A 26,133-nucleotide genomic window follows, 5' to 3' on the forward strand; every position below is an offset into this window, starting at 1 on the left:
CAAACGAAGAACACAGCAGAAATAAACGACTAACGGACACAACAGCCTTTTAAACACAAACACGCAACTTACCTTCAGGGGAGCAAAGAACAATATCCTCCGAAATGAGTAATGTAAAACAGCGTATCCCAAATGATTCCGCCCTGTTCCGACGCCGCCGCTTTGCTCATACAAGTTACTCCTGTACGCTTTCCCTCATCACCAGCTACACCCTCCTCGGGCTTTGGCGATGGCTGTATGGAGCTACGAATTTGATTGACAACCAAACAACCCAATCCGCATCAGTTTTTAGATAAGGCGACTTTTTTTTTTTTTTTTTTTTTTTTAGCTATGAGCGCTTTCATTCCTTCCTTCTTCCTTATTTTTCCCGTACGGTATTATTTACTATATTTCATTATCGATCAGTCTTCTAATGATTCTTCACAAATTGTCATACAAACATTAAAAATCTATTTGGACAGTGTGCAATGAAATTATTTGTATACATTTTGACGTGATATTTATTCTATCAACTGAATTATGTATTGTTTAGAGTGTATTCATTGATTAGATACGTAATAACTAATATGCATGATTTATAACAGGAAATGTTTCACTCTTGATGAACACGATGTACCACTAGTGTATTTGACAACCACGGGATGGCGTTGTTGTACAGTCATGCAGGTGAACAGATGTAATCTATCATTAATTGATTTTTCTCACTTAACTTCAGTGTCTGTGGTAACAATGTCTGCTAAAACCAGAAAAGCAGAGGTCATGATTCATTAATTAATTTACCTGTTATCCAATTATGTTCCACTCATTTCCCACTTATATAAAATAGTAACAAAGTAAAGCCCTTACCTTTTCTCACAGATGGCTTCCTCTCAAGGGCTTTGTCAGGGGATTTCTGAGGTGAGTCGAACGCTGCTTTCATCTGTGCTACCTTTATAGATTGGCTGTGCTCATCTGCTTTGACCTCAGTGGGCTTAGACCAATCCTGATGCTGGAGCTTCTCATGCAGTTGTATGTTTTCCTTAATGAGATCGGAAACAGGCCTCGACCTGAGCGTGTTGGGGGACTTTTCTCTCATTAAAACACTGTCATCCCTTCTTTCACTGACAACTTTATCAGGTTGCTCTGGTGTTTCGTTGTCGGCTGTCATGAGAAGCTCCTGCCTTATGCCGGATGTGTTATGGAGGCTTTGTTCTGTCTTTGAACTGGAATCTACATTGATAGATTCCGCGAACTGTCCATTTTTTATGTGTGGATACTCAAAGGATGGTGCAGCTTCCTTCACAAGCTCACCGCTCATGTCACATGACATTCTCTCATGTGAAACAGTGGTTTGCAAATTGTTAGCAGGTATATTTTTAGAAATGCCCATATTTAGTATTGTCTCTATTTCCTTGTTGCCTTGTTGTCCTTTGGCCCCACGGTCAGCAGGTTGTCCCACATCAAAGTCAGCCTGTGTTGTTTTGATTGAAGAAGACAGAAATCTGTTGGTGCTGCATTCATGTGTATTCAATTCATCAGTTGTGATTGCTTTTTTCTTTATCTCAGATTGATCTACTTCCACCTCTTCTATTCTTTCTAGAGGTGGACATGCCTCCTTTCGGTTTTTCCTCAAGAGCTTCTCCAAAATAGAACTGGCCTCTGAGGATGCATCTGGATTTGATAGAGATGTGCCTTGATTTTCGTCTATCTGTAGAAGAGCTCTGACCGAACTTAGTTTATCAGCGCCAGACACTTTTTGTTTTGCTGAGATGTCATTCAAAGTTTGGTCAGCTCTCCATTGAGAAGCATAACTTATGCTCATCAGAGGCTCCTTCTGCAGCGTGTTTTGGGATTGAGTGTTGATTGGATCTTTCCACTCAATCAAGTGGGTCACCGTTCCTCCACGGAGCACAATACCGCCACTCTCAGCCACGGTGGTCTTATTCTGAGCTGGTTGGTGTAAAAACTCACTTCCTGCTTTCTGGAGGTCATCAAAGGTTGCCAGTTGAGCTCCAGAGCGTCTTAACGCCACACTTGCAGAATCTTGGCCCATGTTACCAAAGGCGTTTCCATGCTCCGGTTTGGCACTGTGGCTATATCTTTCACTTTTGTTTTGGTTCTCCTCAGCATGGTTTTCCATCTTAATCTTCGAGGATGCTTCAAGCTTCTCCTCTGTCCTACCTTTTTGGTATTTTCCTGGTAAATCCAATAGGATGGTCCTGCCTCCTTCCTCTATCAGATTTTCTGCCACCTTTCCCTGTTCCAGATTGCTTGCAGAGAATTGTCTCGCTCTCAAATTTGTGTGCTTCTCACTAGATGATGTTATTGGCACCTCATTGTGGCTGTTGTCCACATCTGGACAATTTTCCCCTGTGTTCCCAGCTTCATCTTTAAATGTGCTTCCAGCCTCTATGACATCATCCACAAGGCTGTTTGCATCCTCCAATCCGTCAACAACAATCTGTTCTCCACCTTCTAATTTATCCAGGTTCTGTCCCATACTGGTCTGCAGAGAAAGACATGGTGTTATCGTCACAAAAAATGACACAAAACTCATAATAATAATAACTAATAATAATAATTCAACTCAAATTAATAAACTTTTCATCGCCTTTGTCTCATGATCTATAATAGTGCAATATTTCAATGAGAATGTCACTTCAAAAGTCCCAAAAGCCAAACAATATCAAACATTGCATAAACACTTTTTGAATATGACTGAATTTTGCCATCAAAGTGTGTGCTTTATTCCCCGAGAAATGACAAATAACGTTGAAAAAAATGCCAAGTCATTTTTCTCAATAACAAGTTCATTCATTCATTTTCTCTGGCCTGTCTTGTCCAAGTTCACGGTTGAGCTGGAGCCTATCCCATCTTAGGGCGGGGAACACCCTGGATTGGTCAATCGCAGACAACTTAAACCCTTCACACACGCATTCACACCTATGGACAATTTAGAGTCTCCAATTAACCTAACATGTATGATTTGGGCTGTGGCAGGAAATCCATGCAAGCACAGGGATAACATGCCAAGACGTCAGAGTTGAGATTCAAACCTAGATCCCCCCGGCTGTGAGGCAGACATGTTAACCAAACCTCCACTGTGTGTGCCACAAACAAACTTAAATGCCAAATAAACCTTATTACCAGAGAAAATAATACACATAACACTGAGACAATTAAACTGCAGTGAAAATAATTCTGGAATCGCAATCATGGTCTGCACAATTTTAAACGGTTTAAGTGTGGAATCACACAGCAACCAATTCATAGTCACACAGGAGTAATTTTTGTGGAAGCTGTGAATCAGAGCATCTTATTACAATAAATGCTTTTGTGTTGTTTCTGGTGGGTATTCATGCACTTGCAGTGTCAACACTTGTGCACTTTGTGACAAATTACAGTCACAAGATATGCAGTGCAGTCAGGTCAGAGCACATTTAGCTTGTTTACCATCAGTGTCAAACGAGACATGTCTAGGTTGTGTACTGAAATTGTCTTGCATTTGAAAAGAGCTTACCATAAATAGTGAAGCATTTGCATATAGGTTATATAGATAAAATCACAGGGACCCCTGGCCAATTAAACCATATAATGTACAGCAGGGGTCTCAAACTCAATTTACTTGGGGGCCACTGGAGCTAGTGTCTGATAATAATAATAATAAAATGGCAAATAATAAAAACTTAAGAAACCACATATAGTTGGTGGGTAGACAAATAATTTTCTTCAGATTAAAATTAACAAAGCATTATTAGAGCCCTGTAGACATGACAAAACATGGCTATAGTCACATTTATACTCTTTTTATTTACAACATATTGCGCAGGGTCTTGAGACACATGCTAACTCACAAACTAGAGAGCTAGCGACCTAAACGGTAGCCTTCAAGTTATTTCTTTTAAACTTAAAATAGCCAAACCCTTACCACTTCCACACGGATAGGGAGGATAACTATTAACAGTTAATTAACCTTTAACATTAACATTAATCAAACGTAGTAATTTTTTCTGGCTACATGATACCAAACAGCATCCATATCAAACTTGCGCCGGCCGCACTAACATTAAACTTTCATATCAAGGCGGGGGCCTCAAACTAGTGTCCTGCGGGCCACATTTGGCCCGCGGGCCGCGTGTTTGAGACCCCTGATGTACAGTGTATATATACAGCCTGCAACCCTAGTGAGATGATTGCTCTACACGTCGCAAGCATAGAGTTGCCCAAAATGTCGGACTAAAATGAAGATTTATGAGTGTACTTCCATGAAGCGCCACGTACCATGCCTATGCACGACATGTTTGACTAGTGTAGAGTGCAGTGATAAGCACTCAAGCATGGCACACTTCCTCTGGGACAATTGGAATAGATTGACCAGGGTATGACACAATTTCATGCACACATGCACAACGTAGCCCTCCTTTGCACTTCTTAATGCTATCAGACCCAATTGATAGTAGAAATTGGGGCTATTTTAGACTAAGGATTTTCATAGACAAATCTGATTCATTAGATTTGATCCATAATCGATGAATAGACGGATATTGTGTAAGAAGCCTGAGCATTCTGGAACAAAAAGGTCAAGTGGTAGACTTTACGCCTGCGCTAAGATAGAGGATCCGATTGGCTGTCTGTCAAGACACAGGGCGGACTTTGACCCTTACCGGTGCAGACTGCAGCGCAATAACCATCAGACACAATTCAAAGACCTCGTCTCCTTCAACGCCACAAAACTGCTTGTTTAGACTTTGCCAAGGAGCCTCAAACATGAGGCATTGAAAGGTGGGAAACAGTTTTATTCTCTGATGAGAAACAATGAAACCCTGACGGTCCACATCCCACCTGAGATGTTTTCTACCCGGCACAGTGGAGGGGCGTCCATCATGATCTGGGGTGATTTTTCATTCAGTGGAACACTGGAGCTTCAGGTGGTGCAGGGTCGTCAAACGGCAGCTGGCTACATGCAGATGTTGCAATGGGCATCCCTCATGACCCTCATGAGGGTGAGAGTGTGGTAACAACTGTGTTTTTCCAGCAGGACAACGATGCAGTTTGCTAGAATAACACCACTCTTTTGGACCATCCTGCATGTTGCCCTGATTTAAATTCCATAGAGAACATTTGGGAATGGATGGCAAGGGAATTTTTATAAAAATGGCCATCAGTTCCAGACAGTGGATGCCCTTGGTGAAGCCACCTTTACCACTTGGAGCAATGTTCCCAATAGCCTCCTGGAAATACTCGTATCAAGCATGCCCAAACAATTTTTGAAGTGATTAACAAGAACGGTGGAGATACTCATTACTGAGTCCTACTGAGAAACGCTTTTGTCCTGGTTTGGAGAGTTTTTCTATTTTTTTGAGCAATAGTCTTAAACTTTCGATCAGCTGATAGACTATTTGAGTTTAATTGTTGTGTGTTGGATCCCGAATCCGATCTGGACGTAGTTTCTCAAGGAAACTTTAGCTACAGCATCAGTAATGTGTAATATGTTTTGAGGGACTACCAGTGTGTAAAAAACTTGGGTAGATTGTGGTGGGAAAAGGCTATTTGCAATCCTGCTTCCTTTATGCTACACAGACTTAGTGTTTTTGCTCCATGACTTACACAAAATAAACACAGTTAGGACACTGATAAATTGTTACTTTTACTCTTCTGACTCTTCCACCGACCAAGTAACGTTGGAAAGGCATAGGGCTTCAGCAAATTTGCCGGCTAGTCCAGCTGCATACTGGCCCATGTTCACAAAACATTCCAGTGTGAAATGCCGTTGACAAAAAAAAAAAAAAAGAAATGCAGTTGACAGATTAAAATGCATTTTTTCTGTTGGTATGGAATCAGGAACTCCAACCACTTGTGCCTGATGGTGGTCTTTAGGAATTGGAAACAAATGTGGCTTTCCCATACAAGGTATAGCTAGCAAGTAAACAGAGGAGAGAGAGGTCCACCTCTCTGTGATGTCACTAAGGGGCAGCTTTACCACACTTTTTGAAACCGAGTGTTTTGAGCCATCCCAAACTTCCGTCAGGGCTCACTTCCAAATGTGCAAACCTCATTATCTGAAACTCATTTAACACGAGAATACAACATTCCAATTAGGGCAGAAAAGTGGAAATAAGCATAATAGGTCCCGTTTAAGATTTTTTTGTGCTATTGTTTTCAGTAATATAAAAATAATAAAGAGGCAGGACTGTGTTTTGGTGATTTTTAAACCTTCCCCTTCAATGTGGTATTAAATTAATATGCAGACTTCAACCATAGCCATCGTGAGTGGACTAAAAATGTGAATCTCAAAATCAAGCCATTCATACTTGGAAGACTGGAAGATATGTAGTATGATTACTATCAGTGCTCATGTGAAACTAATCAAAATGTGACCATGCAAAATTGACATTTTTGATCTGGAATGACTATAAAATGAATGAGTTAATTATGTTGAATCTTTCAAATTAATTAAGATAACAAGGTTTATGTATTTCAAGTATGCAGGAGTCGGACATGCATGGCTTCTGGACAAATCTCTGAATGGGTATGCCTCTGTGAGAAGTTAGGAAACAGCTGGTCTATACTATATGTGGCTTCCGATTGACCAGTCCAGGTTGTATCTCTCTCCCAAAGTGAGCTGGGATAGGCTTCAGCTTATCTGTGGACAAGAAGCGATATCACAAATGTATGGACAAAACAAAAGAGTCTGACCTAAGTCTCGTTTCCTCTCCAAATCATCTCCTTTCCTCAGTGTGACAACATATGACTGCTGCTGCCTTATCATCTGACAAGCCTGCACGTTGCCCGGACACATGGCTCTGCAAACTAATACTATCAGGCCTCCATTGCCAAATGAGAGCAGCAGAAGAAACACTTCAAGTGTGAAGATATAAAGCAACGACCCTCCTTAAAGTTCATTAATTTACTTGTCGTTCTTCACATCATGTGGCCTCATCAGCTCAAAGCCACCCATCCATCAACGTTGTTAAACCCCTTCCTTTCCTTGAGGCGCTCCACACCGCTCAACAAGCGACCAGTTATCCTGTCTGATCCTCCTTTCATGCCCGAGGCTGCTCACTTGATCACCATGTGCTCTGCTGCATCATCATACTCGCTTAATTTAAACCAATACATTTGACAGTAGCTGGAAAGACGGCTATTTCTCGTCCCTGTATCGTCCCTACTTACTGGTTACTCTATCATGACTAATCTATTATTGTTCTTAATGTTACTCTGCAGTACAATGCAAAGGATCTATCTAATATGAATGTCCGATCATGTGCAGGTCGGTTGAGGCTGACACTTACCAGTTAGATGTAGCAGAAGGATTCCGTGTGCCTCTTCCTGTCTCAGGACTGACAGTGAGCGCTTTGTTGCTTGTTTAGAGATGGTCTGTCCTCCCTGAAACTCACAAGCAATGGGTGCCTTATATTACATCCATGTGATGTCACTGCTCATTATGATAATACAAGGAGGTGAAACTTATACACTTGTTTTTACTAAGTTGAGAAGACAAGGAAAAGTCACCATCCAAGTGTTTCTCGGTGGCAATTGACTGGGCTTATCTTTTCCTGGTTCTTTTTATGATGTCCTTCAGTGCGTTCATTTAAGCCGTATCAAGCGTCATCATATTGGGTCATGATCTTTAGCTTTGTGCACCTTTTAAGTTTTTTGGCTTTCATCCACTTTTTATGAAAAAATCCATAGTGAGAAGTCAATAATACACCAGTGTTATACTGGAATGATAGTCTGGGCCAAAAGCTGTGAATATGATTAAGGCTGTGCGATATGGGCCAAAACTCATATCCGGATATACTTAGGTTGAATATTGAAATATGATATATATCACAAAGTGAGTTTAGACAAATGTAACAGGGTCGATTATGTAATTGTAAATATGTAAGTATAATTACACACATTTTATGTTCAAGTTGACATATTACCTGATATGTTTGTATTGTCATGTTAATGCGGAACATCAATAACGTCACTGTGTACCCCCTACTGCTCTAATTAGTGTGACACCTCTTATTATAAGTTTGGGCCACTCCTTTCTACTTCCTTTTTTGTTTGTGATCTCAAGGTGGGCATTGTATTCAGTGCACATTCTATCAGTACACAAGAGTGCAACCCTGAGTCTGTCGTCATTCAAACACCGTCATCAAACACCGGCAGTTACACTTGGGGCCGTGTGTGAAATGGATGCCAGCTAAACTATGCAGGTATATGTTGGTAAACCTCACTCCCTCTGCTGTAAGAGTTGCACTGAACATTCGTCTGACAGTTTGGGCTTTTGGCCGACTCAGCGCTCAGTGTTCGAATTCTGGTGCGGACGGTGTGAAGCAGACGGGTTACACAAACATGGGACCGCCTCAAGCATGGGTACTACTCTAAACTGGATAAATTCCTATCTGGAGGACAGGAAATACTTTGTTGGAACGAGTAACTGTGTCTCAGACCAAATGGCTATGACTTTTGGGGTTGCCCAGGGGTCTATCCTGGGACCCCTATTCAATCTGTACATGCTTTCTAAGACCAGCTAAAACTATGCAGATGACACTAAACTCAACAATGCAATCTTTGGCACTGTTCAAATGCAAGTTGAAAACACTTCTATTTGTGTGTGCATTTCATAACTGAAACTATTTTATCTGCACTCTTCATTTTCTGATTTATGTAATGATTTTTGCACTTTGGATTACCTTGTGTATGTGTGTATGTGCTCTATAAATAAACTTGCCTTGCCTACATCAATATGAACGATATGCTTAAAATAAATATAGATATAATAATAATGTCTACATATCACCCAGCCCTAAATAGTTTTTAGTTTGTCTCAAAACAAATGTCATGAATGAGATGATGGACCTAATAGAGAGTGAATAAGAGCCCAGAAAATATGCGAGTATGAGGTATGCCTGAGTTTATTCTGTTGGCTTTATTCTACTGTTTGCATACCAGAGTCATTGTACCGTGCATTGTTATGCTTCACAGAGAGTTTGGAAAAAGGTTCGTGTCTGGAATAGCTAATTTCAGTCACCCCAGTTGGTCCAGGAGTGCATGGGAAGTCATCCTCTTCATTTTTTTTATTACGTATCTGTAGTGACTTCCCAAACAGGACACATACTTGGATAATAGAAGATAATAAAACAAAAGCAGTAGTCAAAGCCAGGAATTAGAAAACGATGAGGGGGACCCACAACCAGTAGCAAGATAATTGTGTCTGGCCTGCAGTCAAGCATAGTGTGGTAGCATTATGGTCTGAAGCTGAATAAGTGCTGCAGATACTGGGAAGGTGCCACTCGGTGGACGAGTAGTTAGCACAGGGGTGTCAAACATAAGGCCCGTGGGCCGAACCAGGCCTGCAGATGGGGTTTTTTTTATGTATAAAGTATATATTTAAGTATAAAAAAGATGCATTTTTCGTTCTAATTACGACCACTGGATGGCGCTATAGTAATTGTTACTGCCATCATGGAGGAGTGAAATCTGATTTCATTAATAATCTGTACAGATCTTGTGAATTCAATGCCCAAGAGAATCAAGGCAGTGCTAGATAACAGTGGTGCTCACACTCGATATTCACATTTTGTTGCCAGCTATTAAGACAATAGTGGCTGCGTGTTGACTTATTTTCAGTGGATAGTAAATATATACTGCTATTCAAGCTGTACACTGACTACTTTTAATTATATCCAAGTTTAATTTCTAGAGTAGTATTTTGAAAATGAAACATAAAATTGCTAAAAGCTTGGGAGATCCATCCATTTTCTATGCTGCTTGTCCTAACTATGACATGGGGGTATGCTGGAGCCTATCCCAGCTGACTTTGGGCAAAAGGCGGGGTACACCCTGGAAGTCAGCTGTGATAGGCTCCAGTACACCCCTACAACCCTATAGTGAGGAAAAGCGGCACAGAAAATGGATGGATGGAAACAATTTGTCCCAAGAACCAGATTTGGCGGTGGAGCTGGAGGAGGTGGCCGGGGACCGGGAAGTCTGGGTTTCCCTACTGAGACTGCTTCCCCCGTGACCCGGATAAGCGGAGGAAAATGGATTCACAACTTGTGTGAATGTGAATTTCTCTTTGGAGATTAATAAAGCAACTTTGCATGAGTGTGTGTGTTAAGAGTGACCTTGACCTTTGGTTATTTCTTGAAATTGTGCCTGTATTTTGAGTGTTTCCTTCATGTTAAAAAGCTTGTCTGGAAACAATCTTACTATGCATGACAATGTGGAGATATTTTATTCCGCTGTCACACACACAATACTACAAAATAACATCTTTGCTCTTTCCACACATCACATGCTTTATTGTACACAGGCCTATTATTCACTAGAAAGACACGCACGGTCATACGGTGCAGGAGCAACAAGAGCGTGTAACGTAAGTCATTCATTGATGTCATGCAAACGGGGTGGGGAGGCTAAATGTTATATAACCTGGCTGTTCGGAATAAAGCTCTCCTGCCAAAGCACACAGATGACAACACGATGATGTAATGATGTAACAAACACACACGTACATCATCAAAGTCAGTGCACTGGCCAGACATTTAATAAGGTTGATGGCACTTTTCCCATTTAGAAAGATCCTAAAGCCAACAGCTGTGGTGTTGTTGTGTTAGAGCATGTAAAGTAATCCTCCTTCCTTGGTTGTTCCTTACTTTCCTGAAGGCTGCAGTACGTGTTCAATTCTGATAGTACTTACAATGCTCACAATTATATAAGTCACAGTACATCATGAAAAAAACATGTTTATTTCCATAACACATACAGTACAATAGTTAACATAAAAAGTGCAATATGCATTCAAATTACAGCAATGTACAGTACAAAAATTACTGCATATGTGAGTATTGAAAAAAACATTACCAAAAAATATGATGTAACCTATTGTGATCATAGTTTAAAAAACTGGATATGAGCATAAAAGCCTAACAGCAATAAGCCCAACAACTCCCTAAAGTATTTTCCGTCTCTCCCAAATGTGCAAAACAAGGTGACAGCATTTAAATACATACATGATTGACATGAGGCTTACACTGTACAGTTTGATGAGACAGCCATAGCTTTGGTTTTTCACATTTAAATATGACTTTAATGTTGGCAATCCTCAAGGATGACCTCCTAGAAATGATATATAAAATGATGTGAAATCCTTGATGTGTTTATGATTTCAAGCCACACAGCATGACCGCTCTCCCAAGATCACTGAAGGAATGAGGTTGATAACATTATTTTGGAAGATAGCTTGTTGTGTACCAATATACACAATAAAAAAGCAGTGCAAAGGAACAACATAATCAGAAAGTATTCTGATGTTTGTTGAAAACAGTGAAAAGCCACTCTCCACTTTCCATTCCATTCACACACTCTAGCTCAAATGTAGCCATGTCTCAACTTCAGCGAACCTGATGCTCATCTGATAATTGGCTCTCCATGAATTCAACACGAAGGCCTATGGCATCTAAAACAAAATCAAGTATAGTAAACTACAATTATTATTAACACTTTCACAACTACGCTCTCTGACACAAAAAGATCAGGTTTATCGATACTACACGATACTACATTGTACCAGACTGGTTAAAAAATAAAAATAAAAGTGCTGAGGGATACCACACCATACCATATTTCAGTACATACAAGGTACTTGGGGCTGTGCATTAAAGGCTCTCCTCTCATCCTTTTGTCATTCTGCCCCAAACTTTGTGCCTCTGGTCTCAAACATAAGGCACTTGTTTATCCAAACCACTGATGGCTTTACTTGTCAGACACAGCAATATGAATCTAGTGTCAAATGCAGATTAACAATGTGGCAAAATAAGCGAATGCTTCATATGACAGTTACCTATTCTTACCATCTTAAACTCAACTTTTTCTTTCCTCTATCTGTACCTCTCTACAGATCTACAGGGTGAGAGATGAAAGTGAGCTGGAGTACCACCAAGCTCCACTGGGTTTGTCAGCTTCTGTGCTCCTCTGTTAGACCTCTCTCTGGAGTGTGCAGGTCCTTACAGGGCCGGCTTTGAACAGAGAAGGTAGAGGGCTCCCATTCCTGGCCTTGGTCTGGCTCTGGAGACAGTGATAGGAGCAGTAATGTTCCTGCATCTGAGGAGCAGGCGGAGCACAGGTCTTCGGAGGAGAGATTGAGGCTGCCCAACTTGGCTAGTGAGTTGGACCGTTTGAGTCTAGACGGCACGGTGAGGCCCGCCAGACGCATTCGTGTCTCAATCTCCTGCGCTCTCTGACGCACGAGGCCAGGCTTTCCTCTTACACTTCGGAGACTGTCACTGCTGGAGCTGCGTGTCAGAGTGGAGCCGTGAGGTGAGGTGGTGGGGGTGAGTATCCCTGACCCCACCACACCAAACAAGGCTTCATTGGTCAATGGAACCACCAGGGGCTCTAACCGTACTTGGCAAGGCGTAGACGATTTCATAAAATCCATAGTAAAGCCAACCTCTTCTTCCTCCTCTGAGTTACACGTCTTCTGCATTTGGCAAGCATGCAAAGGCTTCAGGGAGTGCAGGCTTTCCTGGGTCAAACCCGAAAGTCTCTCTAGTCTCTCTGTGTGGCGGCGCACTACACCTGACCTCTGCAGCTCCATTAGGGTCTCCTTTTGCTGGTAGCACGCCATTGCAGGTGTGTCTTTGTCTGACTCCATTGTCATGAGCTCAGGGAGAGCCTCTGAAGAACCTACAGATTTCCCTCTCTCAGTCTCTATGCTTGCATGCAACATATCACCGCAGTCACCGACTCCTCCAACATGAAGAGAGTCCGCTGGCTGCTGTGGTGCCATATGGCCAACTGTAGAACAAAGGGAAGCAAAGTTGGCACGGTCAGGTAGAGACAGAAGTTCAACAGAACATTGAAGGTCTTCAGAAGAGATCTGTGATAGCAGAGATGGAGCACTTGGGAGATGAGGAGGACTGGGCTTAAGGCAAGGATTTGAAGTGGAAGTTGGAGAAACATCCTTTAATAAAGACACGACGGCTTCAACAGGAGTGGCTTTTCCCTATAAAAAAAAAAAAAAGTTTGGAATGTCAGTACAACATACGACAATACAAAGCCTAAATTCCAGTAAATACAAACTTACATTGAAGTTCTCTTGTGAGCTCAAACAGTTGTTATTGTTGGAATTCTCATTCAGGGTGGCCAGGTCCATGCTGTTAACCTCTGCATCCCCTTCTACCTCCACATCTTGGCTTTCCTCTGCACCTCCATTCCCACCTCCTCCATCATCTGGCTGCATTAGTACCTCCATTTCTGCCTCCTCTTTTTGCACATCTTCCTCATCTTCTTCCTCTACAGTGCTAAATTCTAGCCGCAATCGCAGCTCCTCCAGGGGCTCTGGGCCACGGCTGCATGTTTGGGCTGCAGTGCCCTCTGTTGTAGACCCAAAAGGTAAAAGCCCCAGACCTTCATGGCCATCAAATGCTTCATCATCCAGAAGAGCATCTCGCTCAACATCCTCAATTTCGATAAAGACCTTGTCCATACCCAGGAGAGGAGGCCCACGCACAGGTGTTGAGGGCTCGCTGTCTAGGGCAGAGTCAGAGAGCCGGCGGAAATAATAATTGTTGTAGGCAGGGTCGATTTCCAGTGCCACTTTTCGGCAAGGGGAGGGGCACATTGCACCTTTATCAGGCAGCGCATCTTCACAGCAGGGAGACATCCCTGGCTCTGGGGTGAGGTGGTTTGCCTCTTCATCCCCACAGCATTGGGCTAAGCTCTGCTGGCCTTCTGCCATCTCACAGTCTGCGTCCGGATGCCATAGCTTGTTATGCCGCTGTTTGCTGAATATATAGACAAAAATAAACGTTCAAATCTGAGTTCAGAAGTTCAGAACACTACAGGCACATGTCAAGAAACGCACTATACCTCGCATCAAGGATGCCCTCGTACTCTGCCAGCTGTCGCATGAAACTCGGATTAGGTCGTGTGATGCTCCTCTTTTCCTTGACAAAGTTGTATGCCTTCTCTAGTGACCAGCTATACTCTTTCATAGCATAAGCAATGACTGTGGAAGCAGATCGGCTGACACCCATCTTACAGTGCACTAGACACTTGGAGTGGTTCTTTCTGTAGGGGAGAAGATTAAAGTTACCATCAGGAAACGTGATCCACTTGATTGTATACATTCACCAATCAAATGGAAACATGAATAAGTACACATGGTCAAGACTCAGCATTATGGTCGATTTCAATTAATTGATAAAATGTACTAAAAAAATTTATTAAAATAAAATTAAGATGAAGTTAAGAACAGGGTCTCTGCAGATTTCAGCAAATCAAATTTAAGACTTTTTTAAAGAACATAATGAATACAATCAAGACCCGTTTCTTATTTATACTGTCAAAAAAGTACAAAAGACATGAAGGGAAAAAAGTGCAGCTTTCCGTAAAAAATTAAGACTGAAATTTCTGCTTTCATGACATTTACAAGATTTTATACTTTTAAAGACCCCACGGATGCCCTGTAAAATAAATTAAGAAATCAACCAACAACATGAACAGGGAAACTGTTATAGCCAATATTTGTAAAATTGACAAATGTGTAGAGCAAGTTTTTGTACACTGCACACAACGACCATCTCTCTTGTGAAAACAACATGTCTGAATGAAGTGATTACAGTACATTGTAAATGGGCAAGCTGTTTTCTGTTCCACCGGGACTTACTTTGCTTTAACTATGAAGTTGTACGTATCGTTCCAATGAGCCAGCAGGTCAGTGGCCTCTTCATCATACACACGTATGTTGTGATAACTGAATGTGCCTGGAAAGAAGTTGTCTATCTCCCTGGTAACATTGAGGATATAGCCCACCCTGTGGAAAGCGAGATAAAGGTAATTCCCCAACATTCTTTCTTGCTCAGATCACAAAGTATGTTTTGCCTGTGTGGACTTTCACAGCCCCTCTACAACATCAAATAAATCACCCTGTGTCTTGCAGTTCTTCCAAATTGGAGGCATTCCATTCAGAGCCCTACAAAGAAAGAAGAAACATACTGGTGAAGCTCACATATTGTTATGCTTTTAGATGGTTTGGCAATTCAGCACCAACTGTCCTACCAGATAGACGTGGTCAAAGATGAGTGTTGCTTTGTCCATCTGGCCCAAAATCAATAGCATCTCGTTGTCGATGAACTCTTTGAACTCCTTCAGGTTGCAGCTCATGTGCTGCTCCAACTCCGTGCGAATCTGGGAAAACACATTATCAAAAGAGCAACACAGTGTTCATCTTGTGAAGAGTCCCAGGGGAGTTTTTATCACAGCTTCACTACATAAATGTTTGTGTAGATTCATTTGTAGCTGCTCGAATAATAAGGAATGTGATACTCTGTAGTCAATTTGAAAAGTGTATGATAATGTTTACTTGCCTAACAAGGTCTGTAATTATTGGCCCACCTCAAGACATGATAATACTTGTAAAAGGAAAAGTACGGCTCAGCAAACAGTAAAGTGAGCAGACAATATTTGTCAAAATAAGACTATTTTAAAATTTCCAGTAATGTAGTCATAAAGAAGGACGAAACGGGTAGAAGTAGTTCTAATAAATTAAAACACATTTTAATTCTATGAAAGTCAATTACCTGTTTGCATGTGACATTCTCAAGATCCTGGCATGTCATGATGCTGCGGAGTTTGGCTTTAATAAGGCACTCTGTCCTTTCCCTCTCTGAAGGCCTGTGGAATTACATTTCATGTAAGGAGGAGGTAATTTATAAAATAACATGATGAACATTTTCTATTTGTTTAAAAGTGAGAAAAATTCACTGTTTGGTTACGGTCAATAATTTTGTGTCACAGTTCATCTTTTTGATACAAAAACATGAGAATACAACATTATAACTACATTTATAGGTCAGAAAAGTGGAAAAAGCATAATAGGCCCCCTTTAAGCCATATAATGAAATACACTTGTCTCGAATTGTAAAGCACATTTATTTATTGGAAATGTTCTAATGGGGTGTCAGCCTCTGCACACATTGCTACAAAATTTTCACCAAACTGTAATATCTGTGCTTGTGATTAAGGAAGATGTAGACACCCATGCAATTCCAACCCCATATGGAATATGTTTAATACAACATTTATAGGTCAGAAACGTGGAAAAAGCATAATAGGTCCCCTTTAACAATATCTTTCATTTCTTAGTGATATCGAGACCACTGTATCGAACAGTTCGATGCGGATACTTATATTGTGGCACCTGTACAGAATCGCCTTGACACACCATCATCGTCCTAATTTTATCATGACTCACTTGTCGACAAACATTGTAGGAGAGTCTGGACGTGTGGACTCCAAGTCCTTCATGGTGTTCCATTCATTGATGCAGCTCTGTTCTGAAGCAATGCAGCTTTCATAGTATCCCATCCAAATGAGAGCCATACCCCCCGGGAAGTAGTTGTATCTGCGGGACACCTCACATGCCTTGTGCAGCACCTGGAGCGCGGACCTGGTTTACAGTGGTCGAAAAAAATGAAAACCGACCGACAGTCAAACAACTCAGCCATACTGGTTAAACTGTCAGACAAATGTATTATGTGCACAGCACAGCATGCACATCTCAGTACCAGCAGGGGGCAGACTGCACTAGCCCCAGTCTCAAGCAGCCTCATCAGCCACAGAGTGGCCCAAAGTGTTGTCACATGCAATAAGGAGATTTGTTGTGCTGTTTCATGGAACATATACTGCTGACGATCGCCACTTTGGCACCGCAGATTACTCACCACATAGCCTGCACTGACACAGGTTTGAAGACATGAGTGCGCCCTGCCGTGTTGACAGTAAAGCCCCTGAGGTGCAAACAAAACAGATGATCACTCTCCAAGATGGAGCGTCATGCAGTATAGGGGACAATTACTGGCACATGAACAAATATATCATCTGTGGACTCTATGCTCATGCTCTACAATCACACAGAGGGGAAACGTACCCATCTCCATCCAGATGTATTTTAGTGTCACTCCACAGAGGCAGCACCATGCCAATCGAACAGCTTTTGCTAACAGAACAAAGGGAATTACATTAATAATTTATTTTTGCTACTTTAGCAAAATAAATAGATCAATAGAAAAGAAAAAGATGACTGTGAACAAACAGCAATTGGAGGGAAACAAGCTCAAAGTAAAAACAAAAAACCCCACGCTTTATAAGTGTTATTCAATATGGCACGTTCTACAGTGATCATCTCACCAGTCTTTGTTAGTAAAGTCGATTCCCAGTAGGATGTTCTCCTCTGTGTCCTGCCGTCCACTGGTGTATAAAACTACCATGTATCGCACACGATCTAACCACGCACTCTCCAGCCGCACCGCCTACTCGGGGACACACAATGTGCATTCATTTCAAAGTGATGTTGTAGTTAAATTTATGCCATGGTGGTGAAAGCTCACCCCCTTTATTTTTAGAGCTGACACATCAAATTGCATGCAATATCAGTTTATAAAGTTGCCAGTTATTTGTCATTGAGTAATGAATGATAGAATGAATTAACTTCCTGACACACACGGTGGAAAACATGTGGCCAGGCTCTCCTAAATGTGTTCAAACTTGCTGTCACAAGTGGTAATTACAGTGAACAGGTAGAGTGTATTTAGCACACAATAAATAGCGTTCTAAAGACTACACTGCGCTACATTAGTCACTGCCATGTGTGTGTGTGTGTGTGTGTTTTTTTTTGTTTTTATGCGTGTGTTGATACACTCATGTTCCTCACCAGTTTGATCCGGTCCTCTGAACGAAGAATGTTTATCATCACCTGCAGGTGTTGAGGTAGGTCCCCTGTTAAGTAAGATCAGAAATAAGTTCTCTTACAGGAACAGAGTAACATGAGCTGCAATAACCACAATAAGCAAACCATTTGTTTAATCGTTCCATGTCAGTGGCAGCAATGGCAATGAGCAATGAGAGGCGGCAGTTGTGGTAAGCTAGCTTTGTTGTTTGTATGTTACAACCAGTAACCAAACCATGACAGCCAAGACAGGTTTAATTCCAGCCTTTACCGTCAAACAATGGCCATGGCAGTTTGATGACGAATAATGCAACTGGTCAGTTCTAGCATCAGGTCCCAAAATAATCATGTAAAACAAGATATGCTGACAAACATAAATATGTTGCATCAATGATGTCAAGCAGCATTATTACAATGCATGAATCTTGTACAATGTTAAATGTGGTGCATAAATATATAAGTTGATATTTTCCTTGATTTGTCAAGACGCTGTTACATACTGTACTGAAAATCTGGAAATTCTTTCCAAGTTCTGTGCCAATATTGATTAAATATGACAAACACAACTATACAGACAATATGTTTTTGATTATGATCTGGTGTAGCCTTTTGAAGCATGTTTTATATGAATTCAAGTGGATCAGACAGTTGTGCGTGAAAGGGAATTCATGGCCTTAGTTCACATGGCTTGACGGCAGCAAAGTTGGCATGGGGCCTGTACAATAACAGCTTTGACCAGTCACAGTCCAACACATAAGCAGAAAAATCAAAAGAACTATGTATCATGTGTCTGCTGTTTATGTGAATGGTTCAGACAAGCTGAATGAGCACTTTGACTGAGAATTTGGACTTTCATGCAACAAGACCAACTCCAAAAGTAAGTACTACGATAAGCATCCATTAGAAGGAATTTTCCCATTCCCTTCAAGATGAATAACCTTTCCAAACATTTGCAGCATTCAGAGTCTGTCTTTCCCAGCAGGCCATTGTGACTGCCAAGTCCCACATTGTTTGCACAGCCATATATTTTAGTGTATATCTGACAAGGTACAATGGACAAACCTGCACCGACAGCAGTGGCGGCCCTCCAAAATTAATTTTTGACAGAAAGATTTAGCCCTTTCTTTTTTTAGAATCTGCTCACATTATATTCATGGGACTGAACAGATTGTTCAGTTCAAAATTGATTACCTTTATTAACTAACATCTCATAGACACGGCTAATTCATAGGACAAACAAACAATAAAACCCTATTAATTTCAACACAACTTGTCTCTTCTGTGCTACTGTGCACAGGATGGAGGGATCTGCCTGATCCGCTAAATGGCGGAAACATGCTTATTAGTTAGCCATCCTCTTTTCCCGTCTCCTCAGTTACAAAACATTTGCTACAGTGTTGGGGAGTGAAGAGTCCACTTCTTCATTAGACAAAACTGTACAGCTTGATCAGTCTAACAAACAGATTGCTGAGATCAGGAACCCTGTTTAGGGATACAAATTGGATACACAGCCGAGTTATTGCGATCTTGTGGTTCTCACCTGCATGTTTGTGGTGAGGATGCACTTTTTGGCCCTGCTGAGAGCTCCCTTGCTGTAGGAAGAGTGCAGCACCCTTCACCATGAAGAAGCTCTCACTCAGGCTGGAAAATAGAAAAAATAAATCAATTATGATCATGAAATGTTTCAGATCAAAAACCTTACATAACTTTTCAGATATGATGCTATACACCAGACTTTCCCAAACTTTGGCTTTGCCTTGCCTATTGCTGTACGTTATTTTATTGAAAGAGCTTTTTAATGTATATTTTTGAAGAATATACCAATCTAAGAGCATCCCATGATAGTTTGGGCCTCATAGCAGTGATTGTCAACCACTGAGTTGTGTAAAAAAACATCACCAATCTCCAAAAACAATGATTTCAGAAAAATTTAGAAAATTAACCATTTATACAAATAATGGGCCGCACGGTGGACGAGTGGTTAGCATGTTGGTCAGCCTCATTATCCCCTTGTATCCCCTGTAAAAGTATTTTTTTTGTGTGTCACTGTTCCATGCATCAATACAGAATGGAGGGATGGAGTCGACCTGGCAATTTTCTGCCTTTGGAGGTAGCAGAGTAACGAGAGTATGAGAGCCATAAGAGAGGCGGGACAACATTGTGTGTGTAAGTGCCTGTGGGAAGTGCCAGGAGAGGGGTGTGAGGTTTAGCCATGGCCCTCATTCTTCCCACCTTAATAATAATAATAATAATAGTAATGGAATAGATTTACAGTGTGCAGCGCCTTTTTACAAGGTACCCAAAGCACGGCACAGTGAACCCATTCATTCAGTCCTCAGACACACACTGGTGGTAGTAACGACTGACTGACGGAAAAATGGCTGCCTTATTGCCTCTCTGACATTCATTCACAGTGTTGTTTAATTTATCATTATTATTATTGTGTGCAGTGCTGCCCACAACAAGATGGATGACGAGCCTTGCCCAATGACACAACAGTGTCTGGGATGGAGGAACCTCCAACTTTCGTCTTCTGAACGACTTGCTCTACCTCCCGAGCCACTGTAACACACGACGCAGTTGTGTTGAAAGTAGGACAGAGACGATTATTTTAATAATTCGGATAACTCGATTACAAAAAATATTGATTTTTTTTTCTGTCTCAGGGAATCACTTACATCACTAATGCGCATACATCACCAATGTTAAATCCTCATTCATTCATTTTCTACCGCTTTTTCCTCACGAGGGTCGCGGGGGTGCTGGAGCCTATCCCAGCTGTCTTCGGGCGAGAGGCGGGGTACACCCTGGACTGGTCGCCAGCCAATCACAGGGCACATATAGACAAACAACCATTCACACTCACATTCATACCTATGGACAATTTGGAGTCGCCAATTAACCTAGCATGTTTTTGGAATGTGGGAGGAAACCGGAGTACCCGGAGAAAACCCACGCATGCACGGGGAGAACATGCAAACTCCACACAGAGATGCCCGAGCAGGGAACCACCGTGCCGCCCCAATGTTAAATCAATTAACAGAAATAAGAATGAATTGTGTAATGATATTTATTGCCATATTGAGCTGAAGTGTGAATTATTCAAAACTTGTTTGCCTGTAAACTTTGACAGTATGAAATATCGATGCATTGATTTGTGCTTAACAGAAATAATTCGAAAATAAAATAATAAAATAATAAAAAATAATAAAATAATATCGAAAAAAAATTCATACATCGCCCAGCAAAGTTCCACTGTACAATGTTACCACATATAACATCCACTGGTACTCCACAGTAGAATGCCCTGCACGTCCCTTTTCCATTTTTCATTTAATTTCCAAACATGCAGAAGAGCAGGTCCGCACCAAGCAGACCATTTTACAAGAACAACAAATTTTCTTTTCAGAGGAAATTTCCTCTGCCCTTGACACCGCACAGGAAAAAAAGTTTCACAGAAACAAGGCAAGTGGGTGGACAAGAGTCCAAGAAGAGCTTCTGTCCCATTGTGGTGGATTTACCTTGATGTGTTAGATTTACAAGTGTTGGGAAGACTGTTGGGCAATAATGGAAAAATATCAAGCTAAAGCAGCAATAACCAGAGCAGAAAGGGGACCAAACAGATGCCCCATGCTGTGTATGGTGAATAAATTCCTGCTGCTCATTCTTCCTATGTCAACACAATGGTCACAAAAGACTGAGAAAAAAAAATATTCTCATACATTGTCATTGTACATTGTAAATTCTCTCTGTGGAGAAGCAGTCATCACATTGATGCTAGATAACACTTAAACCACGACAGAAATGTTTTGCACATGGTTGAATATTTATTCCTTTTAAAGTTGATAATGACGTTTAAATGCGTGTTTAAGAAAGCTGAATCCTACCTGTGTTCAGTGTTTACATTTCAATAAATGTTTGTTTAAACTTGAGACCTGTAATATTTGTTATCATTGTAATTTTTTCACGTAAATTGAGGGAGCAAAAGCAGTCTCCGCCACCGGCTAAGGGTGATAGAAAAAAATTGGTATCGGCCTTGGCCCGAAAAAAAACATATCGGTCGATCCCTAGTATGTATGCTTTCTTGACTGCTCCATTTGCTGCAATCTAACCTATTTGCTCATACAGTATCTGGTTTGTGAAAAATAGGATTTTTCCTTCCACTCTTATTCATCCAATCTTATTCTTAAAACCTTAAAACCTCTCAAGTAAGATGACGGCCTAGTCCATTTATACTGTTTGTACTTATCAAGCTTTGCCTGTGCTTTTAAACTCTTTTTTTACATACTAACCAGCCCACAAAAACCTGAACAATATTACAACATCATGTAGTTATACTCTGTTAGACAGTGACAGAGGTGTAAAGGTAATTTAATCATTCATTTTTCTGTTTTGGCCTACAGAGCAGAACACAGGCAGTACAAATGATGGAGAGATTTAACCATTGAATTAAAATGAAGCAGAGACAGAAATATTCATATAAAAAAAGATCTCATGACTGAGCCTATCTTGCATATTTGCTGGTGTGACAAATGAGTCAGTGATGGTCATTGGCAGTTTAGGATCATTAAATTCACTCACATACGTTGTATCTCAGTCTGGGTCAAAACACCATCCTTCACAAAATAAGGTAGCATCTTCATCACAGCCCCCTGAATGGGCTCTACTACCAGATGCATCCTGTTGACTCCACAAGCCACTTGCTCTTTGTCAGCCTTCAGAAAAAATGTCCATAGGAAGTACTCTCGGTCCAGGTCTTGACCTGGTCTATTGAGTGACAGACTGACAGTCTAGACTCACCGTGCTGCTCACAGCTGAACTCTTGAAAGATTCCACCCCTTCTGTTGCTCCCTCCCTTCTCTGAGCGTGTGTGTGTGTGTGTGTGTGTGTGTGTATGCACGCGCATCGGCCAGATGAATATGCTGCAGTTTCTGAAGCTAACATTAAACATCATTTCTATCCCCCAGTAGGGGCATGACAGACACACACTGTCATCCACATGCATGATGAACAAGTTGGCTCAGTGCCACTGACACCTGCATCATGTTTATGTTGGCCTCCCAACATTCCCTTCGGGTTGTCGTCATTATCAAGTTCAGGCCCAAACAGCAAGCTAACAAACACTCCCACTTGGCAGTGATGTAGCTGTCAATCAACAAACTGCTAGCAATGCATTGTGCAAGATCAGTACAATCTGGTCTTGAAAAGAAATACCGTCACATATAAGGCATCCTTAATATGCCATCACCCTACAAAACATGAAATGTACTACTTAGATACAAGAGTATCTCAGCAATGGGTGCAATCTTGAGGCAAGACAGGACTTGAATCATAGAGTAGATAGGTCACTGTATGTGTTGCTTTGAGTCATTGCAGAAATGTTTACTACACAGCGACACATTTTCTCAACTTGCTGGCATGAATGTTCTGCCTAAGCTATTTCCCACTATCCAAGACATTTTACAGACCTTACATGATGAAGAAACTACCGTACAAATGATTACGACCAGGAACAGAGCTAAATTAACAGATTATCCAATTAAGACAACTATTTTGGTATTCGCTCATTTTTTATTTAAAATTTAAATATCCTACAGCTAGGATAGGCTCAAGCACCCCCCCGACCCACTGAGGATAAGCGGTAGAAAATGAATGAATGAATGTAAATATCCTGATTTCAACCTCTCCAATGTGAACATTTATTTTTTAAATGTTGTCCATGAAAGCAGACCTATTATTTTTTGTTTTAGGGAAAACAAGATATTCAATCACATCAAATTTGCCTCTTTTCTGATACAGGACCAAACACTAACTGTGTTGTTCATTGATTCGGTCCGTCTAGGGCAGGGGTCGGCAACCAGAAAATATAGTTTATAAAGTTTCAAAAGTTTTAATCTTTCTTCTTTTTACCTGTTACAACAATAGAATGCAACAAACAGACATGTAGTGTGCATGTGTAACAAATGCCAACTAGTGGGGATGTGATAGTAAATTGGTGAAACCTCACTAGCTGACACCTTAAGAAATTTGCAGCACAGTGAAGTGACAGCCTGTTCCTTTTGGCCCGCTGGCTAACGTTGCTGGACTTAAGGGGACATATTATGCTTTTTTCACTTTCCTGACCTATAAATGTAGTTAGAATGTTGTATTCTTGTGTTAAACAATGCCAAACTTTCAGATAATGAGGTTTATGCATTTGGAAGTGAGCTATGAAAGAAGTTTGGGATGGCTCAAAACGCTTGGTTTCAAAAGGTGTGGAAAAACTGCCCCTTTGTGATGTCACAGAGAGGCGGATTTCCTTGTATGGGCGTGGCTGTAAGCCAGATAAACTCTCCGCGCTCCATCAACAGCATTTCACAGGGGACTGTTTTTGTGAACATGAATGTGAAATATCCAACAAGAACGGTAATGCGGCTCCGGAGCTGTGCATTTCTGACCCCTGGTCTAGTACCAAACTGATTACTCGATTAATCCAAACAACAAGCTTCAGATTAAATGATGAAGAAAATAGTTGCAGCCCTAATCAGGAGCCTGAGAACTAAACTAAATTTTAATTGTCAGATTGGCAACAATTTCGGAGTATGATATTAACAAATCATTGCGGAGTGCAAATCTCTTCAATACACAAATCTTTGTGCCATTGTGCAACAGTAAACTCCCTTTTAAACTGCCCTGTGTAGGATTAGGATTTCATTTTGCTTTTTGAACCCAGAAAGTCACAATTTGTAGGAACTAATCTCTTATCCAAATAGAATACATAATATAGAATAAATGCATTAAAATGCATCAGACTGTCCCTGCTGGATAGTTAGATGCAAATGTAACATGGCGTGTGTCAAAGTAACACACTCTATGTCACCCTTTCATCAATTACATTTTATGACTGCATATTAGACACAACGCCAAACCTGCTCTCTCCACGAAGCGAACTTCCTCTGTCCGTTTGTGTTTAAATGTACGGTAATCCTCATCTTTCATTTTGCCGTCTTCTTAAGCAAAAATACCACAACCAATTGTAATCGTGTATTGGCACCTGACCGGAAACTACCGGAAGGACAGCCAATGCTGATAGGAAATGGACACAAGTGCGATTAGAATACATGATGATGATGATTTATATTTTGAATTATTTTTTAACAGTGATTTCTGTAACATTTTACTTGAAATTAAATTTTAAAAATGTATTGTGTTAAACGTGTGAGAGCCAGACGCAGACATCAAGAGCCACATATGGCTTGCTAGACATAGGTTCCCGACCCCTGTTCTTGGGCCTAACCGACTACTCAATTAATCAAAACAACAAGCTTCTGATTAATTGTCTAAAGTACATAATAGTGAGATACAGCCTTACTTATCTTCAACTAATCTTACCTTTGATTCATCCGCCGTTCATCTTCACTCCCAAAATCCTGCAATACAAAAATTATATTTTTACAAACTCATCTGTTTTGTTATCTTTGTTATTAGATGTTGTCATTAATTACTGATTGATCTGGAACTACAGAAAACACAGGTAATTTATTAAACAGGACTACAACCACAAATATTTATGGTGTGCTACTGAAGTACAGCAAAAACCAAAATACACTCACTGGACATCTTGTTAGATTTGCCACTGTATTGATGCAACACTTGGACTGCATCAAAGATTCCTTCGCTAAATACTGATATTAATCATAAATCTTCAATTATAACATATTAGCTTTGTCATCCTACGCTTTTGAACTCGCTTTTAGGGTGAAACGAACGTAAACGTGGACTACTAAACATTGGCATCTGTTACATTTCTGTTTATGCTCTCTTTTCCTGCAGTAGTACTCCAGCACTGCACCCACCCCTCATGAGTAGATGACATCATAGCTGCAGCAGCTTTAACTATTCCGTGTCACTCACCATCTGTGGCCTGCACCAACCACTTCAGCACCTTGTCAAATAGTAAAACTAGGTCATATAAAAGCAGGGACTGCTTGCTAAAACTATGGCTACTACTGCATAAGAGCAGTAACCTAAATGCTTAATATCAGGAATTTAAGGTTTAGTCCACGTGATTTTGTGTGGTTTTAAGAACACTGTGGCCAAAATACTGTTATGTTGTCTTTTTGAGGTGATTGAGTATACACTCACCATCACTTTCACATTTTAATAAAGTATCAACAATTGTGTTTGTTTGTATTGGTGTAGAACTGCACTTCATCATACCGATAGCTGTTACTAATATTACGCCTCTCATGTAGCTTGATCAGATGGTCAAAATATCACACCTTGGTATGATGCAGTCCAGTTCTAAACTACAGTAAAGTTAGTTGTTAGCGCCCCCATCCGGTAGTGAGGACAAGGGTATCAACTGTATTTCTACATAGAAAAAGGGAAGTTGCTGTCATTCTGAGGTTAACATAAATGTCAAGTTCACCACACGACCCTGTAAA

General features: G+C 40.8%; 2 protein-coding genes across 4 annotated transcripts in view; both read right to left on the reverse strand.

The window, feature by feature from the left end:
- Positions 1 to 7,518, reverse strand: part of LOC131128243 (coronin-1C-A) — a 28,364-nt gene extending 20,846 nt beyond the window's left edge. Inside the window, exons 1-2 of one of the 2 annotated variants that reach the window (XM_058070901.1) lie at positions 7,272 to 7,518; positions 847 to 2,485 (exon numbers count right to left, since the gene is read on the reverse strand). In XM_058070901.1, coding sequence (XP_057926884.1) covers positions 847 to 2,479 — 1,633 coding nt within the window. In that variant the 5' untranslated portion in view covers positions 2,480 to 2,485; positions 7,272 to 7,518. Of the gene's footprint in view, positions 1 to 72; positions 239 to 846; positions 2,486 to 7,271 lie in introns of those variants that run through there. The other variant, XM_058070902.1, reaches the window with a different exon arrangement.
- Positions 7,519 to 10,511: 2,993 nt separating this feature from the next.
- ssh1a (slingshot protein phosphatase 1a) lies at positions 10,512 to 25,461 on the reverse strand. 2 transcript variants are annotated; one of them, XM_058069927.1, is made up of 15 exons: positions 25,300 to 25,461; positions 25,079 to 25,116; positions 19,248 to 19,348; positions 17,693 to 17,757; positions 17,170 to 17,291; positions 16,910 to 16,978; positions 16,704 to 16,769; positions 16,235 to 16,429; positions 15,561 to 15,654; positions 15,040 to 15,168; positions 14,907 to 14,953; positions 14,648 to 14,794; positions 13,849 to 14,049; positions 13,064 to 13,763; positions 10,512 to 12,982 (listed from the first exon to the last, which is right to left on the reverse strand). In XM_058069927.1, exons 1-15 carry the CDS (start codon positions 25,348 to 25,350, stop codon positions 11,933 to 11,935), a joined length of 3,075 nt encoding a protein of 1,024 aa, XP_057925910.1. In that variant the 5' UTR covers positions 25,351 to 25,461; the 3' UTR covers positions 10,512 to 11,932. The 2 variants fall into 2 exon arrangements, with proteins under 2 accessions (XP_057925910.1, XP_057925911.1); XM_058069928.1 differs by lacking the exons at positions 17,170 to 17,291; positions 25,079 to 25,116; positions 25,300 to 25,461 and having other exon boundaries at positions 10,515 to 12,982; positions 19,248 to 19,301.
- Between the last annotated feature and the right edge of the window lie 672 nt (positions 25,462 to 26,133).

Source organism: Doryrhamphus excisus, chromosome 4 (assembly GCF_030265055.1).
Source record: "Doryrhamphus excisus isolate RoL2022-K1 chromosome 4, RoL_Dexc_1.0, whole genome shotgun sequence".
NCBI classification, from domain to species: domain Eukaryota; kingdom Metazoa; phylum Chordata; class Actinopteri; order Syngnathiformes; family Syngnathidae; genus Doryrhamphus; species Doryrhamphus excisus.